We start from the raw sequence: 19,412 nt of genomic DNA, 5'->3' as shown, positions 1-19,412 counted from the left end.
AACAAACTAATAAAATTAAATATTTTTTTTAAATTAAAAATTAAAAAAATAATTTAAATTAAATTAAATTATTAAATAAAAAAAAATACTAGTCATTTTCTGCCAGGACATTATCTGCAAATTTACAAACATTTATTTTAATCCTAAAGCACAACACAAATGCAATGTACAATTCAAAATATGGGTAAAACTCCTGTGAAAATATGTTTTCTGTGGAAATATTTAGTATAGACTTATAAGCATGTGTGTTTGCCTTATTCAAAGGTGAGCTCAGCTCTTATTCTGACTTCAGCTCTTGCGTGAGCAGGCAGGACCAGCCAACACACATCAGACATTTATTTATTTAGGAAAGAAATCCCATCAGTGACTTATTTTGCATTTCTCTGGGCCGGAGGGTGTCAGACGGGACTGACCCCAGCATCAACCCCAAAGCGAAGAAAGCAGGCGTTTGTGCCCCTCGACCCACATATATATGCACTTATGCAACTCACAAGAGACTTTTGACTTTCATGTTTGGCAGGGCTCAGTCTGCCCTCCGCATTCATATTTGGAGAGCTGCAGTCCGGATGTCAGAGTGTGACTTCTCCTAACCTCTCTCCTTTTTCTCCTTCCATATGTCAAACTCTGGAAGAGTGAAACTTAAATAGAAGACTGGAAAACTTGTTCTCCTGAGCGCTGAGCTAATGCAACCACACCGTGCTTCTCCAGACGTCTCAGATGAACCCTTCATATTTGTTTCGTCTTCGATGCTCCAACATGAATATGCAGCAAATATTTAGAGGGCAAATAATTTAGAGGGGTAAACGGAATGGTATTTTCCTTCATTGTGTCTGTCATCATGTGGCGATTTCCCTCGGGCTCGCCTTCAGACTGCACATGATGAATAGTCTCATCATGCAAGTATGTTTCTATATGCATTTTTATACTCCTGCTTTGAATTAAGAGCCCATATTGATCTTCCACAGACACCAGAGAAGCACTTTCATCCAAAAGCACATTGCCCAGTCTGACTCGGCACAATATTGATAGATCATCAATATTTTACATTCTGCACGTATTGACAAAGCAGTATCGCTTCTCAGACAGTCAATCATAATGCTGGCAACGACATAAATAAAAGCATTTATAAAATTAGATATTTTCGAGCTGCATATCAATGCTAAAAAATTGCGCATGCATGTCGAGTGCTTTTGAGAATCGAAAAAAAAAATGGTTTGTGATATAGTGATATATCACTTTTGAAGCAGCAGTAATCAAACAGACATATCATTGGTTTTATTCGAACATATTTGTAATGTTCCTCCCTGTGTCTTGCTGTCATTGCTGTTATGTGATAGTGTAGTTTTATTCTTGAATAGAGAATCAAACAATGGAAGGCTGTGAAGGAATCAGCAGTCCGTGGTGGGACATTTCAGGTGTCCTTTACTCCTCCTTGATTATTATCTTCCCAAATGACTTGTCAATAAACGCTGTCTACACCATAATTTATCTATATTGCTCTATCAATATGAGCTGCACTGAAGGAGCAAATGAATAATGTCATCATGAATATGGCCCTTTCAATACATTTCAGACAAACATTAGGGTTTGACCTCCTTGATTATTATCTTCCCAAATGACTTGTCAATAAACGCTGTCTACACCATAATTTATCTATATTGCTCTATCAATATGAGCTGCACTGAAGGAGCAAATGAATAATGTCATCATGAATATGGCCCTTTCAATACATTTCAGACAAACATTAGGGTTTGATGTGTGTGTGTGTGTGTGTGTGTGTGTGTGTGTGTGTGTGTATATATATATATATATATATATATATTACATAGAGAAAAAAATGAGAAGAAATATTTTGTGTTAAACAGGTTGTTTTTGAAAGTCGGTGCTTGGAATAAAAGCTTTTCATTAAAAAAAAAAAAAAATGCAACAGTAAATTAAAGCCACATCAAGAGTGACACATGACTTCTAGATCACCAATTTAATATTTGCAGTAAGGGCCCATAGGGATCATTGTTTCATCAGCTACATGATTCAAAAGCTTTTATCTCACTGGTTGTTCGTTGTTCTTCAGTTATTTCTGTCGTATCACACAATGTACAGCTTCGTCAAAGTGAACTGAAACACACATCTCACATGATATGAGGCTGGACAAACAGCAGTCACAGAGTGCGAAAAACATACATATCGCTCATGAAAGGTTACCGTGACCTTCCGCACAAAAGTCTCGAGTGTTTGTTCGTTAAATCTGTCATTGTGTTTCGCCCTCTATCTCCCTCCGCACCCACCGCATCCCGACCCAAACGCCAGCGCTTCTGTTAGCTCTAGCCGTGTGATAAGTGTTAAACAAACTCACTTTCTGTGGCTCTCTCCCTTCTCACCTTTGTGCTCGCACAATGGGAATTTGACATTCCTTTAGTCATCCGTTTCACCACCCGCTGTGTCTTTCTCACATGCACTGACAGGACAGGAGATGTTGATAAGAGTATAATAGAGAATCAAACAATGCTAAGCTGGGAGCGATTATTTTTAATTACCCACGGTGGAGCGTTCACTATCAGTGCGCTTTGAATGTTTGCCTTGGCCAACAAAAAAAAAGCTGCAAGCCATGAGCTTATTAAACCCGTGATATATGGTTTATCAGATTGTCGCTGGCTTCCTGGTATTTACAGCCCAAGTGTTTTTATTTCTTTGGAGTTTTTCGATGACAACTCCTTGATGAAAAATGGTTTGTGCAGGGAAAGCATAGGCCCATGTGGATATCTTTTGGTTAAGGCCCAGAATAATGTTTGGCCCAGTCTGTTTTGTTAAAGTTAAATGCTAACTGACATGCAATCTTGTGGCACGCTTTGATTCACATGCAACTGGACGGAGCACAAGTCGTTTCAAACACTTCCCAATCTTGGAGCTTTGTGTTTTTGGGAAACATTTAGGAAACATAGGCTCATTGGAAAAAAAAAACATGCCTCTTACGGACATTTTTGCAAAACTCCAAAAACGTATTATGAATCCATCCATAGATTCTCCAAACTACATGTTCTACGTAGGGCTGTGGTCTAAAAATGTACCTATATCTACGTTTCACTGCAGTTTCCAGCTGAAATGAACACTAATGGCAGTAAAACGCCAACTTGGTCCCACTTTATATTAAGTGACCTTAACTACTATGTACTTACATCAAAAATTAAGTGCAATGTATTTATTGTGTTCATATTGTATCGCAAAACACTTTTGCTGCTATTGAGGTGGGATATGGGTCAAATTAGGGACAGTGTCATTATAAATGTAATTACATAAATTGCAGGTATTTTTTAAAATATAAATACAATGTAAAAACATGTATGTTCACAATAAGTGCATTGTATCAAATGATTAATTTCAATGTAAGTACATTTTACCGTACATTTTTATGTGTGCGCCACATAACCAGCTCCCTATGTGTGACTTTTCTAACATAGTAAACTTGCTCGGTAGCGCACCTGGTACAGCATTGCATTTGTAATGCAGAGTGCTCTGGTATGAGTCAAAAGAGCGCAAAGACTTGTAAAAGCAAGCTAAAACAGCATGGAAAAGGCATTTTATTTAACATGTTATTTTGCTAACACTGTTGGCTAGGGTTCAGTGTTGGTGCTATGCTATTTTCAAACTCGGTAGAGCATTAACCTTTCAGCGCCACTCACTGAACATATATTTACGAACTGTCATGATATGTACAACAACTAACATAATAAAACATTGCCAGATTTATATTCATGTTTCGGAGAAATTAAATGTTCTTAGAGCCACTCACTGGACAAATCAATTTGAAAAAGCGAGTAACATGCAAGATGCAACATAATATCATTTTGCAGAACAAGTTTCTCCAGTGAGCCTGGGTTGCATTTAGGAGATCAGACAGCCTTTATCAGAGTGGTTTAGATATGCATGTGCGATCGCAGCAATTAATCTGCTTTATTATGTTTGACATCATGGTTTTGTTCTGCTTCAGACTGGAACAATGAGGTCCAGAATGCAAAAAAAATACAGTTTCTTCAACCTCTGCAGTCAACTCTCGAATTCCGGTTTTCATCCGCCGCAAACTGAGCGACGGCCGCTTCCGCATTAATTGACAAGACCAATAACAATCATGCATTTACATTTCTAAACTCTTCACGCTCACCAAAACGAGAGAACTCTCTCGAAAACTGTGAGGCGAAACTTTCACTCTGTGGCTTTCTCGGTGTGGTCGACTGAGCCAACAGCATGTCACTCACTCGGTTCAAAAGGCCTTGAGGTTGGTCTCTGCTGGTTCTTTTTGGAAACTTGCGGCTTTTGACATCCATAACCATCTATTGGCCGCGCAGCTATATTGCCTCACATTATCCAGACTTGAGGGGAATTGTTTTTGGCAACGCTTTCTGAAATTTTCCCACTGCAAAGCCCTTAAAATGTGCTTGCTTCACTCCATACCCCCAACGTCAAGCTGGGAGACAAACTGCTTCATTGCTCGCCAAGGTTTACCGAGCTTCTCTAATTGCAATTAGAGCGAAGTCCAATTAGCTTTCGACAATGACGCATTGTTGTAGGCATGATCCAGGCCGTCTTCAAACTGGTGCTTTGGGTGTCGCGCAAAGCGCATGGAAATCCAGTCTGTGAGTTTTCGTTGTCCGTCGTATGTCTATTAGGGCAGCTGTGCTGGAAAATGTTGCTAGAATGTGTGTAGCGAGCTTGTTTTCTTTTGTTCAGTCTGTGTGTCAATATAAGTAGGGCTGAGGTTGAGAAGAAGAAGTCCTGATGGTGCCTGCTAACAAAGGTGGGCTTATAACAGTAATAACAGCACACACTTACTCCCTGGTGCTAATTTGCTTGCGTTGAATCAGCGCACAGGTGGCTGCTAAACATAAATATATATATATAAATTGTCCTATTTGGCCAGTCCTATTCAGAAAACTGCATTGACCTGTGTTTATATATTTCCAATACACAAACATCTGACAATAAAAGTCGAATATGCTCACACACACACACACACACACACACACATTTATCAAGATGTATTTATTTATTTTTCTTCCATTTAGGACATACGATAGACTATAAAACTAATAAAAAGGACTAAAATAATAAACTAAATTATTATTATTATTATTATTATTATTATTATTTTGGTGTATATATATATATAAATTGTCCTATTTGGCCAGTCCTATTCAGAAAACTGCATTGACCTGTGTTTATATATTTCCAATACACAAACATCTGACAATAAAAGTCGAATATGCTGGAGAGCACAAGACAGGGGGGAAAGCAATGCATTCAGTGTGTGTTTGACATAGTTTTGAGTTTGTTTTGCACAATTTGATACATATATTTATGTTTAGCATGAAACCCATGACCTACCTGAGAGCACCTGGTAGAGTTTTACAATCTAAACAGAGCTGTTGTGCTGAATATGTCACACTATTTCACACATTCTCATCAACCCACCAGCAAATTCACAACTTTTGGATCTATTTTTTTTTTTTCTTTTTTTAGTTACATTATTAATTTCCTCAGAATTCTACATTTTTAAAACCTTAGGACTTTAAAAGGAAAAACTCTCTCACCTGCTTCCTTAGAGCAAATGTACATCATTGGTCTAACAGCGAACTGCCAAGTAATTATACTTCACACACTTATGCGTCTGCATGTGTGTGTGTGTGTGTGTGTGCGTGGGCTGATGAATTCATGTGATTGCACACACTGGTATGTGCTCGTGCATATGAGTGAGTTTATTGCTTTCACATGCTGCGGTGCAGAAAATGAAAGACATGAATGAAAAAAAAAACATAATAAATAAATAAATGAGGAATATGTAGATACTGGGTTGGGGTTCTTGTTTAAAATGTGTCATGTGAACACAGCAGAAACGTAAGGTTGTTTTGGATACGTGCTGCTCTGACATAGCTGCAGGATTGAATTATGGATGTAAGTAGTTTAAGTAGACTTGTTTGAGTATTTGTGATGTAATTGCTTCCACTCGGGCGGCTTGGATACATTGACAGCCTAATTTAGAGAACCACAGTTTTTGGGCAGTCTGCAGAGCTGTCAATCAAACCCTGATAAAGGCGGTGCAGACTGTAGAGGGGATTCTGTAAAAAAGTCACTTATTCTGTTTGCTTTTCCCCCCTCAGTGACTCACTCTCTCACCTTTGCAATCACATCCACCTCATTCACGTGGATACTTACAGATGGAACGTGCAAAATCAAGATGTAAGATCTGAGAGTAACAGGGCTGACAGTCGTACAGTTTATTTTGCCATTGCTAACATTGTGTTCAAGGGCATCACACTTGAATCTGTTCATTAGAAAGAGATTATGATGCAGTTTTTTTTCTCCCAATAATCAAATATTTAACATATATAATCTTGGTAACAGAGCTGACAATGTAAGTTATACCCTGTAACAAAATATATAAAAAATAAAGGGGGGAGGGGGGAATAAACAAACTAACAAATGAATGAATGAATGATGATAAGTCGTGAAACATTATAAAAATCTACTTGCAGAGTTTACTTCCTGTGAAGTATTTATTTATTTGTTTATTTATGAAATGCACATTATTTTAATGGTAAGAGGGTCAACACATTTTTTTTAAATGTGTGTTATGTCATCTAAAATCTAAAAATATTGAGAGAATATACAATATTTTTTATTTTTTGCTAATATAGGAAGAAATTTTAACTGTGCAGGACTGTCAAAAAAAAAGAGTCAACCTTATTAAGAAAACAGCATTATTATTATTATTATTATCAAATTAGGGTTAATTCAGGATAATTGGGACATTTTCCCCCCACTCATCTCAATGGCAGGAACTCTTCATACTGAACTAAGTGTCCATGAAGAGCATTTACAGTATACTGTCGATTACCTCAATGTGTCAAAGTAGTTTGACATCAACAGGATGAAATGGACACTTTTACAGTTCAAATATTAATTAATTAAGTGTTCCTGTGGCTCAGTAGTAGAGCATTGCATTAGCAGCGCAAAAGGTCATGGGTTCGATTCCCAGGGAACACACATACTGGTAAGAAATGTATAGCACTGTAAGTCGCTTTGGATAAAAGCGTCTGCATAAATTAATTAAATTAAAATATTACTTCAATTTTAATAATGAAATGCAATTATTGTACAAGACTGTACTTTTTTCTTGTGACTGTCTTTCAAATATTCAATTCAGTGCTGAGTTCAGGCCATAAAAATGACAAGATGTTGTGTTTGTTAGTAGTCATTAGTAATCATTAACTAATGTTTAGAAGCTAATCATTAACTGTTTATCTTTTTTTGTCTTCACAGCAAATGCTGAATGATCATGAAACGTCGTCTCAAGACAGCTGTATTAAAAAGGTAGGATTCACTTCATGTCAGTCCTCCCCTCTCGACACGTCTATGTATGCTGATATCACCACACACAAATATTAATAACACAAAAGCAAAACGACAATCAATAATTTGTTCCTATAGGGTTTTATTTGCTATCTATCTATCTATCTATCTATAATCTAAAAATATATTGTTCATTGTCAGATCATGTTAGTTAATGCATGAATTAATGTTAACCAAAGAGACCTTACAGTAAATTGTTGCCAACACTTTTTATGATCAATAACCTTTTTTAAAAATTATTTTAATGATCCATAAGCAGTTGTGAAAATTATATAAAACAATGTTACCAGTAAAATACATAATAACTTATTTTATATTTATATATATATATATATATATATATATATGTATGTGTGTTTGTATGTATGTATGCTTGCATGCATGTATGTATAATTTCTGCTGATTTGTAGAAAAACTGTAGAAAATCTTTATTTTGGCTAACAAGCATTATTTTTGGAAAACCCTTTTTTCTTTTTTTTTTATAACTGTGCTTTTGCGTAGCTTTTTTTTTTTTTTTGAACCATTACATGCAGATATTAAACAAAAAAAAACACTTTTTACAGAAAAAAGCACGAGAAGGTGATACTACTGTAAATTACACAACAGTCCTTCTGTCTACTCCTATTAAAAATATTAGTCTCACAGCACTCTGATTCAGTGTGTGTGTGTGTGTGTGTGCGTTATTAAGCTTATCTAAAATCTTCAAATATCAGGTTCAATCCAACACAACATCAGCGTCCCGCAGAACCTTTGCATAGGCTCACACACCCTCCATTCAGAGGATGAGACAGGAAACGGGTTCAGTGTCAAACCTGCATATGGCCCAATAATCCCAGAGCACAGCCTCTTCCTGTTCTGCTCTGAATGAGTCACTGAGATTCATACGAGCTCCCGTTATCTCCAAACCTGGAACAAGCTGGCTTCTCATACGAGCGACACTGGGTGCTTTCTCAGATAAATATCCCTGAAGGCCTCCAATGCCACATCTTCTCCAACTGTCTAGCTTAAATGAATATATTTATAAAGTCCTGCTCCCATCAGTCAGTGATGAAACTTTAGCATTCATTTGATCGCAGGAGATGGTTTAACCTGCGCTGCTGTGGCGACGGCCCGGCGGGGGGCGCAGATTCAGACGACAGTCTCATCACTCACTAGCCATTTAATGCTCACTTCTCCACACGTCTCAAAGCTCGCATGCAATCTCCACTAGTCACAGTCTTTAGAATATTCCTCTTCATACTGAACTAAGTGTCCATGAAGAGCATTTACAGTATACTGTCGATTACCTCAATGTGTCAAAGTAGTTTGACATCAACAGGATGAAATGGACACTTTTACAGTTCAAATATTAATTAATTAAGTGTTCCTGTGGCTCAGTAGTAGAGCATTGCATTAGCAGCGCAATATCTATCTATCTATCTAGTCTGACCATTTCTATCTATCTATCTAGTCTGACCATTTCTATCTATCTAGCTATCTATCTATCTATCCCATGTCAATACATTTTAACAATGAAGTTAATCAAATTATAATGTATCTAAAAGAGGTTTTTCTTTCTTTCTTTCTTTCTTTCTGTCTTTCTCTCTCTCTTTCTTTCTTTCTTTCTTTCAAGCAAACATTCTTCACAGTTCATCTTTATTTCAGTACGTTTGATTCATGTTTAATGAACTTATTTTTTTTTTGTTTTGAATGGTTTCTTTTTAATGTTTCACTCAAACCAGTTTGTGAATAGTTTGTGAATCACTCAGTTTAATTCCATTTAGCTTGAAACAATGCAACATTGACACAACGTAACTTAAACTGCATACTGTACAGCGACATCTGAGAACAATATAGTGATGGTTTTAGGAAGCAATCCCACTTAATTCACTATAATAACCCGACCTCTGAACAAAATTGTGTTGTGTTGCAAATCAGTGTCTTTCAGAAGTATGGATGTGATATTTTGTCAAAATGTTTTATGCACCAACTCTGTGTGTGTGTGTGTGTGTGTGAGAGGGCAGAATCAGCCCTGAGGTTATGTAATGAAAACATCTGTGCCAGATAATCTATAACATCATCCATTTATTTTTCTCACACCCCACCCTGTGTCTCTGAAGCATCTGTGTCAGACAGAAAAACCGCTGTTATTAGGAGAGCTGAAAGATTTCTTAAGTCAAATCCCAACAGACAGACATAAAGAAAAATAGCTTTTTCCATTTATTTATCCTTTGCTTTTAACCCGTTATCCCTCCTTCACAACACAAACAATTAGAGATGCCTATCTGAGTCTGTCCATATCTGTCCAGCGCCGACCCTCACACATACACACACACACACACACACACACACACACAAGCCTTGATCTGAGCTCTTTTAGATGTAATCCACCACACTGTGTCCCAAAAGTGTGCACGTGTGATTGTGTAGATGTGTGTGTGACACGTAAGCTTACAGTGAACTGACAATGATAATACACAGAGACATAGATTAATTATAGAAAATCAATGTGTTGTAATTGTATTTGAAACAGATCACCTCCGGCATTGTGCCTGCGTGGTCTGGCTGGATATGAAAACATTTCGCTTTGTAAATGTAGCTAAAACAGGCGGCTGATATTTTAATGAGAAGGAGATTAATGGCTCTTCTGACAGGCTCTCTGAGACGGTATCAGTGCTTTTGTGGCCCCTGCTGCGACCCATCTTTCATAGACTTTAAAAATGCCCAGTGTTATTTTAACTTGCACGGTTTATATCTAGGAGTGATAAAGGTCTGATAGTACAATCATGACAATTTGTGTCTGTAAAAGCACCAATATTGAAATGTTAGCCAACAACAATTTTTATAAATTGTAAAAAAAAAAATGATATCAGTTATTGCAATATCATATATTTTATAAATCTGGAATTACAATGAATAGTCCCGACACTATACTATGTGAACAACCTACAATTGTTGGTGGATATATGTGTTGTATTATGGTGGATATATATGTTGATCTTTGCCACTATCCTTCAACCCACTAGGTTTTAGCTATTTGTCAGCAAGTTTTTAATAATTTAAAATATAATCAAATTTTATGTGATCACTCTTTATTTTATATATTTCAATAAGTATGTTGTGTCATTTTTAAATAAATATATGTTATGCTGAGTGATGATGAAACATTATTTCACCCATATTTTGAAATTTTGTTTTTAAAAATGTTCTATGAAACATTAAATGTTACTCTTTATTTGTATATAATGTGCTTTTTTATATAATTGTGAATTTAATTTGACGCATATTTTTATTCATTTAATATATAGTTGGAGAACATTTAAGGGAAAAAAAATTATATTAATAATCTTTCAAGTCTTTCATTATTTATTTATTTATTTATTTATTTTTTTAAGGTAGATTAAAGAAAAATGGCAATTTTTGCATTGTACCTTAATATTTATAGCTCTCACACATGCCATGTGGCACATTCCACCACTTTTTTTGTCGTCTTCTTCTTTTCATGGAAAGGTGAAAGGAGAGTTGCTGTACCCGTTAACATCAGTAAAAGGAGGTCTGTCCGCAGTGGAAATGAATCTCTAATGTTATCTTAACTGAACTAGGAAAATCTGCTCCTGTAAAAATATCACCTCAAGCAACCCTGCGAATTTAGGGCATCTGATTATGCCCCCAAATACATTACAGGTCAGGAGGGGCATCGTGCAGCTCTGAGGCGAGTCACCTCAAATGTGACGATTGATTGATTATCATGTTCATTTGTTTGAAATGATTATCTGGATATAATAATCACCGCCGTTCACCCCCTGCCTCGTGCTGCATTTTCATGCTCTCTTGTCCCCCCGTATAATGCGCCTCCATCAGAAATGGCCTCTGGTTATGGAGGCGTAGTAACAGGGGCCTCCCGGTTGGGTCCTCAGGGGCTGGGGGGCCCCATTGATGAATGATGACCCAAACGAGCCTGAAATCAGAGAGAATAAACAGGGGGAAGAAGAGAAGAGGAGAGGGACAGGGAAGGCTGGTAACTATCTGTAGCGGAGGGCAATTATACGGCAGGCCAGGCAGCCCCAGGGGCAGCAGATCGCTCTGAAGCATGCAGAGGGGACCTGACCACCCAATACACTCACACAAACACATACGGTGGGACCGATGGGAAAGGAACGGAGAGTTTTTGCTTTTTCATGAAAAAGCATTAAGGGAATTTGACAAGCTAATCATGCGTCGTTTTACAAGCCTGATCTGAACGACAATCGCAAAATGACCCTTCATAACGAGATTTCAATGCACATTAAATGTTTTACGAGTGTCTCTCCGTCTGCTAGCAAACACAGATCTAAGCGATTCGAGCGCAGAGCAGTTAACTAGTTTTGCGTCTGAACGCTTTTAACGACGCTTTCTAACTGTCACTTCAGGAGCTCCTTTAAGGGAAAGCGATTCCACGCTGAAACATGCCTGTTCAATTAAAACAGAAAGCTTTCTCATGCACTCCAGCGCTAGACGGTCTGAAAACACAGAGAAGTTAAAGACGTTTAGTCTTTTCTGTCACTACGAGGGGAGGAGGATTGTGTAGAAATAATATTTGAGGTTTTTAGCATGACTATGAGAAGACTTAATGATAATATCCCTTCTCGGCCCCTGGCTCGGTTACGTTTTAATGGCCCCTGACTGACAATCTTTCTTTCTGTGTGGGTGCTTGTTGAAGTGGCATGTTATTTAGAAAGATACTTTCTCTTATTTCAGGAGAACGATCAATTAGGCCGTGTATGATTGTTTAGATACTTCTTCAGGTGTGATAGCTGCTCAGCTCATACTGTAATGAAAATTAAATCAGAATTGACCTACAGTAAGGTATCATCACAATGCAATAACTATGAAACGTTTTTTTCAACCCCTCCTTTCCAGTCAACTGTACAAAAGAGAATGCTAATTCCAATCCAATCAATTACCAAAGAATATAGGCTATTCAAGTCAATGTGTTTCTAACTGAATAAGCATTTCACTAAATAATTACAGAACTTAAATAGCTGTTCTACGCAATTTGCGATATTTGCGTCACTGTTCACGAACCTCGCATACGCGTAAAAACTCAAGTAGGGCTTTAGACTTTAGATAATGAAGATGTTTTTAATGAAACCCGAGAGATTTCTTTCCTTTCGTTGAAAGTCCAATCCACCAAAATTTTGATGCTTCAGAAAGAAATCGTAAAAGGAAGCTAATCCATAGTAATTGAGTGGTTTAATTCAACTCTTGCTTGATGCATACAAACAAACCGAATTGGTTCACGTGCTGGGTTGCCAGGTTTTCACAACAAAACCTGCCCAATTGCTACTCAAAACTAGCCCAAAACTAGCCCAATTGCGTTTCGAGGGGGGTCCCCTGGTAAAAATCGAATTCCGGTGGGGTAAAATACACGTTTTTGGTGGGGTTCCCCTGGTAAAATTAGCATTTTATTGGCTAAATATCACGTTATGGGGGTCGCTTAAACCCGTGGACATGAAAAACAACCCGCGGCAACAATGTTAAAGTAGCCCAATTCTGCGGGAAAACCACAGACTTGGCAACACTGTTCACGTGTGTCAAGTACGCTTGACTGTTGCCCATTTTTGATGTGCTGTATGTATGTGTGTTAATCAGTGTTTATATGCGAATGAAAGCCTATATTAAATTTGTTTCTCATTAAAAAGCGATTGTGTTTCTTTAGAAGACTTGGATTAAACTATCCAATTAATCTGGATTTCTTTTACAATGTCTTTATGGGCGATCTGAAGTGTCAAGCTTTGATTTAAAATGAAGGCTCAGAAATCTCTCCGATATAATTAGGGGATATTTTAATTTGTCCCTCAAAGATAACTGAAAGTCTTATGGATTTTGGAACAAAATGGTGAGTAGATTTTTGGTTGAACTAAGCCTTTAATATGTAATAAAGTGCTTGAACCTTTTACATTTTGAGGTGTAATCTTCCAGATGTCCAATAATAGAGCATTACTGTACATTACACTCAATTTTTTGTTTATTTTTCTAATCGTAGGAATTATTTCATATTAATAATTAATGGACAGCATGACATGGATGCTACACATGGATGCTTTTTGTAAAAACAAATTCCGTAAAATTTACGGTAAAAACCAGCAGCTGTGGTTGCCGGAATTTTACTGTAAAAAATACGGTAGTAACATTTTAGGTTTTACAGTTTTAACTTAAATTTATAGTTAAATACCGTAATTTCTTTAACTGATTTAATGTTAATATACCAACCTATTGAAGTACTGAAATCTGTTGTCTACCTTTGTAATTCACTGATGACCACCAAAAGCAGGTGGTGATGAGAAAGTAACATGATGAACCAAAGCCCATCACAAGCAGCTTTTAAATAATAACACACATAGAAGGTGCACAGTGTCATTCACACAAACACTAAACACCATCATGGTAATGCAATAAACATTAATTTAACAACATTAGGTGTAACACACAACCCTAATGTACAAAACTGATAAGAAAAAATCTAAGAAGAAACATAGCTATTTCAACAACAAAAAAAAAAAATCAAATTTGAAACGTAACGCAGGGAATTCTGGGAATGTCAATTTACGGTTATTCACTGTAAATTATACGGTCTTTTTCACTTCCAATAACGGTATACTACCTTAAAATTACATGTAATGTCCAATACAGTGTTTCACCGTATATAGTAGAGGAATTTACCGTTAACCATTTAACAGGTTTTTACTGTAGCATTTTTATAGTCTTTTACCGTTAAATTCACTGTCATTTTTTACAGTGTATCAAAACGCCTATTCCTGCGTCATGAGTCAAACGAATGGAAGGATACAAACATTGCCTTTTCACTGTCAGTTTACAGGTCTTCGTCTTCTCACACGCATAGATACACGTACATAAAAACCCCTGAAATATGCGAAGGTTGTTTGTGAGGGCGCATACGAGACATTTTTTATCTGGCCTCTTATTCCCAAAGGCCTCTCCTGTCATACTATCGTTCCTCTTTGACAAGAACAGAAAACAAATGTCTCTTTCTGCCACATCTGTGGGAATTGTCCTTTCCAGAGCAGAATGCTGTCATTATCCCTGATCTTCCCAGCGTTCGCAGGACTAGAGCCTCGGATACAGTGTGAAAAGTAAAATGTGTGTGTGTGAGAGCGAGATCGGTGATTGAGGATGGAATGATCCATTGTGGACAGAAGCCGGTCTGTGACGGCGCAGCTCCTCTCGGCTGTTGCTGGAATTTAAGTGGGAGCGAGTGAAGAGGGATGCAGAGCAAAGAGAAGGCTGCTGAATGAGCAGTATATTAACTATTTAAAGCGCCATCACTCTATTTTCTCTCTATGATGTCTGAAGGGAACTTTCCTCAACTGTCTGCGAACAAAGACAGGATAAAGTGGCTCGCTTTGTCTTTACTCAAAGTCCTCTTCTATTTCTCTGAGTGGGTGTTCATTAATTCAGTTGTGTGAATGAAGTCTGAGTGAATATAATAACATGTGACCGGGCTGCTGTTGACATGGAAACCCTTTCTAAAGACGGTATAGGTTTGGGACGGTTGGGGTGCCCTCGCTGTAATGGTGGTTTGGTGCTCTTTCCGTACGGGGGACGCATTTGTTTTTGCTGTCTCAGAGCAGGGACAGCCGTGTCCCCAGGCCCATTTCTGGACTGCAACTATGTGTGCAGTGGCCCCAAAACTATTTGAACGCTAAACTCCTAAAATGTCACCGCGTTATGTAACAAAATATCAAACCAAGTGGCATTTATTTTAAAGAGAGATAGCACATACACAGTTTGCAAGCAAAGTAAAAAGTATTTTGTTTGGTTTAAATGATTGATACGTTTTAGAAAATCATTGTGACTTTTTGTGGTTGTCAAACTTTTTTTTTTTTTAAGAAATGAATATGTTATGAATAAAGACACTTTATATTGATTAAAAGTTACAGTAAATACATTTATAATGCTACAAAAAAATCTGGTAACCTTTTTAATTAGTTGCTTATTAGCATACATATTACTAGCATATTGGCTGTTTGTAAAGCACATATTAATGCATGACAATATTCCAGATCCCTTAACCCTAATACCTTAATATAATTGCTACAACAACTACATTACTTACTATCAATAAACTGCAAATTAGGAGTTTATTGAGAGAAAACTCTTAATTAATTGTGAATATGTGTTTCCTAATCTTAAAGTGTTACCAAAAATCCAATTTTCAAATAAATACTGTTCTTTCAAATAACTACTCTTCATCAAAGAATTTTTTTTTTTTTTTTTTTCACAAAAATATTAGGCAGTACAACTGATTTCAACACTGATAATAAGGAATGTTTCTCAAACAGCAAATCAGCATATTAGAATGATTTCTAAAGGATCATGTGACACTGAAGACTGGATCACTGAATCACAGGAATAAATTGCATTTTTTTTTTAATATATTAAAACAGAAAATAATTGTTTTAATTTGTAACTAAATTACACAATATCACTAAACAATCAAACAAACAAACACAATAAAAAAATTAAAAAATAGATAGATGGATGGATGGATGGATGAATGGATGGATGGATAGATGATAGATAGATAGATAGATAGCTGGATAGATAGATAGATAGATAGAGAGATAGCTGGATAGATAGATAGATAGATAGATAGATAGATAGATAGATAGATAGATTACAGTATATAGGGACATATGGGGGAAGTCGTGGCCTAATGGTTAGAGAGTCGGACTCGTAACCCAAAGGTTGCGGGTTCGAGTCTCGTACCGGCAGGGATTGTAGGTGGGAGGAGTGAATGTACTGCGCTCTCTCCCACCTTCAATACCACGACTGAGGTGCCCTTGAGCAAGGCACCGAACCCCCAACTGCTCCCCGGGCGCCGCAGCAAAAAAATGGCTGCCCACTGCTCCGGGGGTGTGTGTGTTCACTGCTGTGTGTGTGCACTTTGGATGGGTTAAATGCAGAGCACTAATTCCGAGTATGGGTCACGTCACCATACTTGGACAAATGTCACGTCACTTTCATACATATATGCATAACTCATGTGGCTCATAACACACATTGTTATTTTCATTACATAAAATGGCTTTTGCAACACATTTAACTCTCGTAATGTAATGCTGCTACTTGAGCTGAGTAAGAAAGAGAATGAGAAAGAATGAGTAATAAGTTGACATACTTGCATTAGTTACCCACAGTGGTCACACTTTATTTTAAGGTCCAATTCTCGCTATTAAGAAACCATGAACTACGACTTGTGCCTCAATAAACTCCTAATTTGCTGCTTATTAATAGTTAGTAAGGTAGTTGTTAAGTTTAGGTATTGGGTAGGATTAGAGACGTTTATAAGTATTAATAAACAGCCAGTATGTTAGTAATATGCATGCTAATAAGCAACTACTATAGTTAATAGTGAGAATGGGTCCCTATGCTGTTATATGTGTTGCATATCTCTAAAGTGGACTAGCGAAATAAAGTGTTCCCAACTGTTCCCTAGTTTAGGGCCCCATTTCTGTCTGACGCAAATATTTCCTCCCTAAAAATGTCACTTTATTGATTGAATCCTCAGGTTTTATTCATGAGCAGTTTCGATGTGATTTGGCTCATTGTTTTTGAATTCCAGTGCATTTCTGTGTGAGTATGTAATGTATTGATAGCATAAGGAAAAGCTGCTACACAAGTTTGCGCATTGTCTGAATCTAATTTTGGCATGCTGAAAACGTTTCAGACCTACAATCCCAGTGACCGACTTTAGCTGGTTTCAGATGTCATTCTGCTTAACTGACCTCATTTCTTAGCCGTGTCAGTATTCCTTGATGATATGGTGTTTTTGAATCACTCTTATCTCTGTGAATTGTGTTGTCGCTAGCATGCTCACCACTCCACCGTCTTGCAAAATCCCTTTCAAAAGCAGATCCTGCTGAAGTTCACAAACAGCTCGTTTCTCATCCTATTGTGGTGCCTGTCACCTCAGAAAAGAGCCCAAATCCCTGGTTTGTTTAGGAGATCATGTGATAAATGCTACGGCGCTGGCGTTCAGGACGGCTGACCCGAGAGTGCAGCGCTGATCATGCGCTTTCACAAACCTTTTGTTTGCCGAAGAATCTGCGAAAGCTTCCTAGCTATATTTGCAAAGAAATGATCATCGTTATGAGGACGTAACAGAGCACTGATTATTTGGAAATGAGGGTTATGATGCTATTGATCTTCTCTTTACTCCGAAATGATGGCAAACAGAACTGAAGAATGATTACGCACCCGATGAATCCTCAAGGAAAATAATGCAATGTCATTTGGATTGGAATTTTTGTAGCGCTGAGCTATTTAGAGCTACAGTACCGTTTGATTAGGCAATAAAGTCATATGAAAGGTGCTGGAAAACCGACAACACTGTCTTGAGTGCCTTACAACATTTATCACATAATAAGAACATTAAGGACACAATTTTGCATTAAAACATTGTTTTATTAAACAAATACATTAGCTGCATGGCTCCATTTTTTTATAGAAAACTAAAACTATATTAAAATAAAATAAAATAAATTGCAGAAATGGCAATCATAGAATGCATAATGACCTCCATAAAAACCCAAACTTGTATTTCATTCAATATTGGAAAAAATAAAAAATAAAAAAATAAAAATAAAAAATGTGTTAAGATTTCACAGCCAAGATTTCAAGGACATGTGAACCATGAGATGAAGGGGGATGTTTTTACAATTATACTAAAATACCTTTTACTTGCTAATCAATCAGATGGCAGAAGGCATGTAGTAGATTGTTTACTTTAGTTTTTTTTTTAGCAAAGTTTTGACCATGTTGATCATTTAGATGCCTTAAAATGTTGCATATCAAATATGATGCAGTAGGCTTAATGCACAGCTGTTGTTGAACAGGTGTTGCACATTTTATGCACCAAGAGCTTGTAACACTCCAAAGAGAAAGGAAAAAATTAAATCGCATCACATGACCCCTTTAATACATCATACATTTTAGCACAACTGGAACTCTGTATTAATACTTAGCATCCATAACTAGAATTAAACAGTTGTATCAACCATTAATTGCATTTTACTTATAATATATCTGATTTTGCAGCTTCAGATTGTTGTTGACAGGGAAGTTGTTGACAGAAATGTGTAATTGTTGTCAGGAGGCGCTGTATGTATTTGCACTGTTTTCCATTAGTGTGGCGAGCGGTGCGATGTGTCTGTTTTGCTGGACCGCACACATGAGCAGATAAATCCCTCTTGAAGCTGAGTGTTGTTCTAGAGGAATCCAGATGTGTGTGTGGAAGCTAACGTGACTCCATCTGTGGCACACATGGGAGAGGTTGTGTAGTAGTGGGAACAATTCAGGGTCACTTGCAGCCGCGCCTGGCACCGCAGAGCCGCTCCACAGACCAGAGCCGCTCAAATGAACTGTTAAATAACTCCACCTAATCCTGAGCCCTGAAACAATAGGTGCTTGGAACATCCATTTTCCATCCATCAATCAAGCGCTTAGGCTTTGGAGATTTAGCATTAATTATACATGTAGAAAGTGGCGGCGTCTCGGGACAACCTCGCTAGAATCCCGCAGAGAAGGCCTGAGCGTGAGGGAAGCGAGAGGGAAAGAGTCTGCTTCACCCTCAGATCAGCTGATGCTAGCAGTTTGTTTCCATAAGAAAGACATCAGCCATTGTGTCTTTGGCTGGGTCATTGTTTAAAAAGGGAGCCTTTTCCAGTTTGATGGAAAGGGAGCCTTTTCCAGTTCCAGTCAATAAGAAAAAAAAACTTTCTTTTAGGAAATGTTCACTAAAAGGTGATTTGGAGAACGCAAAGCTGTGTTATGGCATTGCAGCAAACAAACAAACAAACAAATAAATAAGTAAAAAAAATAAAAAACTGGGAACCTTTATTTTAAGAGTGTAAATAGAGTGAATAGAGAGATAAATTGTCAATCTATTTTAGCAGTTTTTGCACAATAAAAATATGTATATTTGCTAATAAAGAAGGGGGAAGTAGGGATTAGGCCAACAAAAAAAAAAA

General features: G+C 37.2%; 1 protein-coding gene across 4 annotated transcripts in view; it reads left to right on the top strand.

Moving 5' to 3' along the window:
• The window catches only part of prdm16 (PR domain containing 16), a 224,932-nt gene that overhangs the window by 106,691 nt on the left and 98,829 nt on the right, over positions 1–19,412 (top strand). For all 4 annotated transcript variants that reach the window (XM_016563994.1, XM_016563993.1, XM_016563992.1 and 1 more), the window contains exon 3: positions 7,312–7,362. In XM_016563994.1, coding sequence (XP_016419480.1) covers positions 7,312–7,362 — 51 coding nt within the window. The remainder of the gene's footprint in view (positions 1–7,311; positions 7,363–19,412) is intronic.

The sequence above is a fragment of the Sinocyclocheilus rhinocerous genome, unplaced genomic scaffold, assembly GCF_001515625.1.
Source record: "Sinocyclocheilus rhinocerous isolate Xijiao unplaced genomic scaffold, SAMN03320098_v1.1 scaffold470, whole genome shotgun sequence".
Classification (NCBI taxonomy): domain Eukaryota; kingdom Metazoa; phylum Chordata; class Actinopteri; order Cypriniformes; family Cyprinidae; genus Sinocyclocheilus; species Sinocyclocheilus rhinocerous.
Note: the sequence above shows the minus strand (reverse complement) of the source record. Positions and strands in the feature narration are given on the sequence as shown.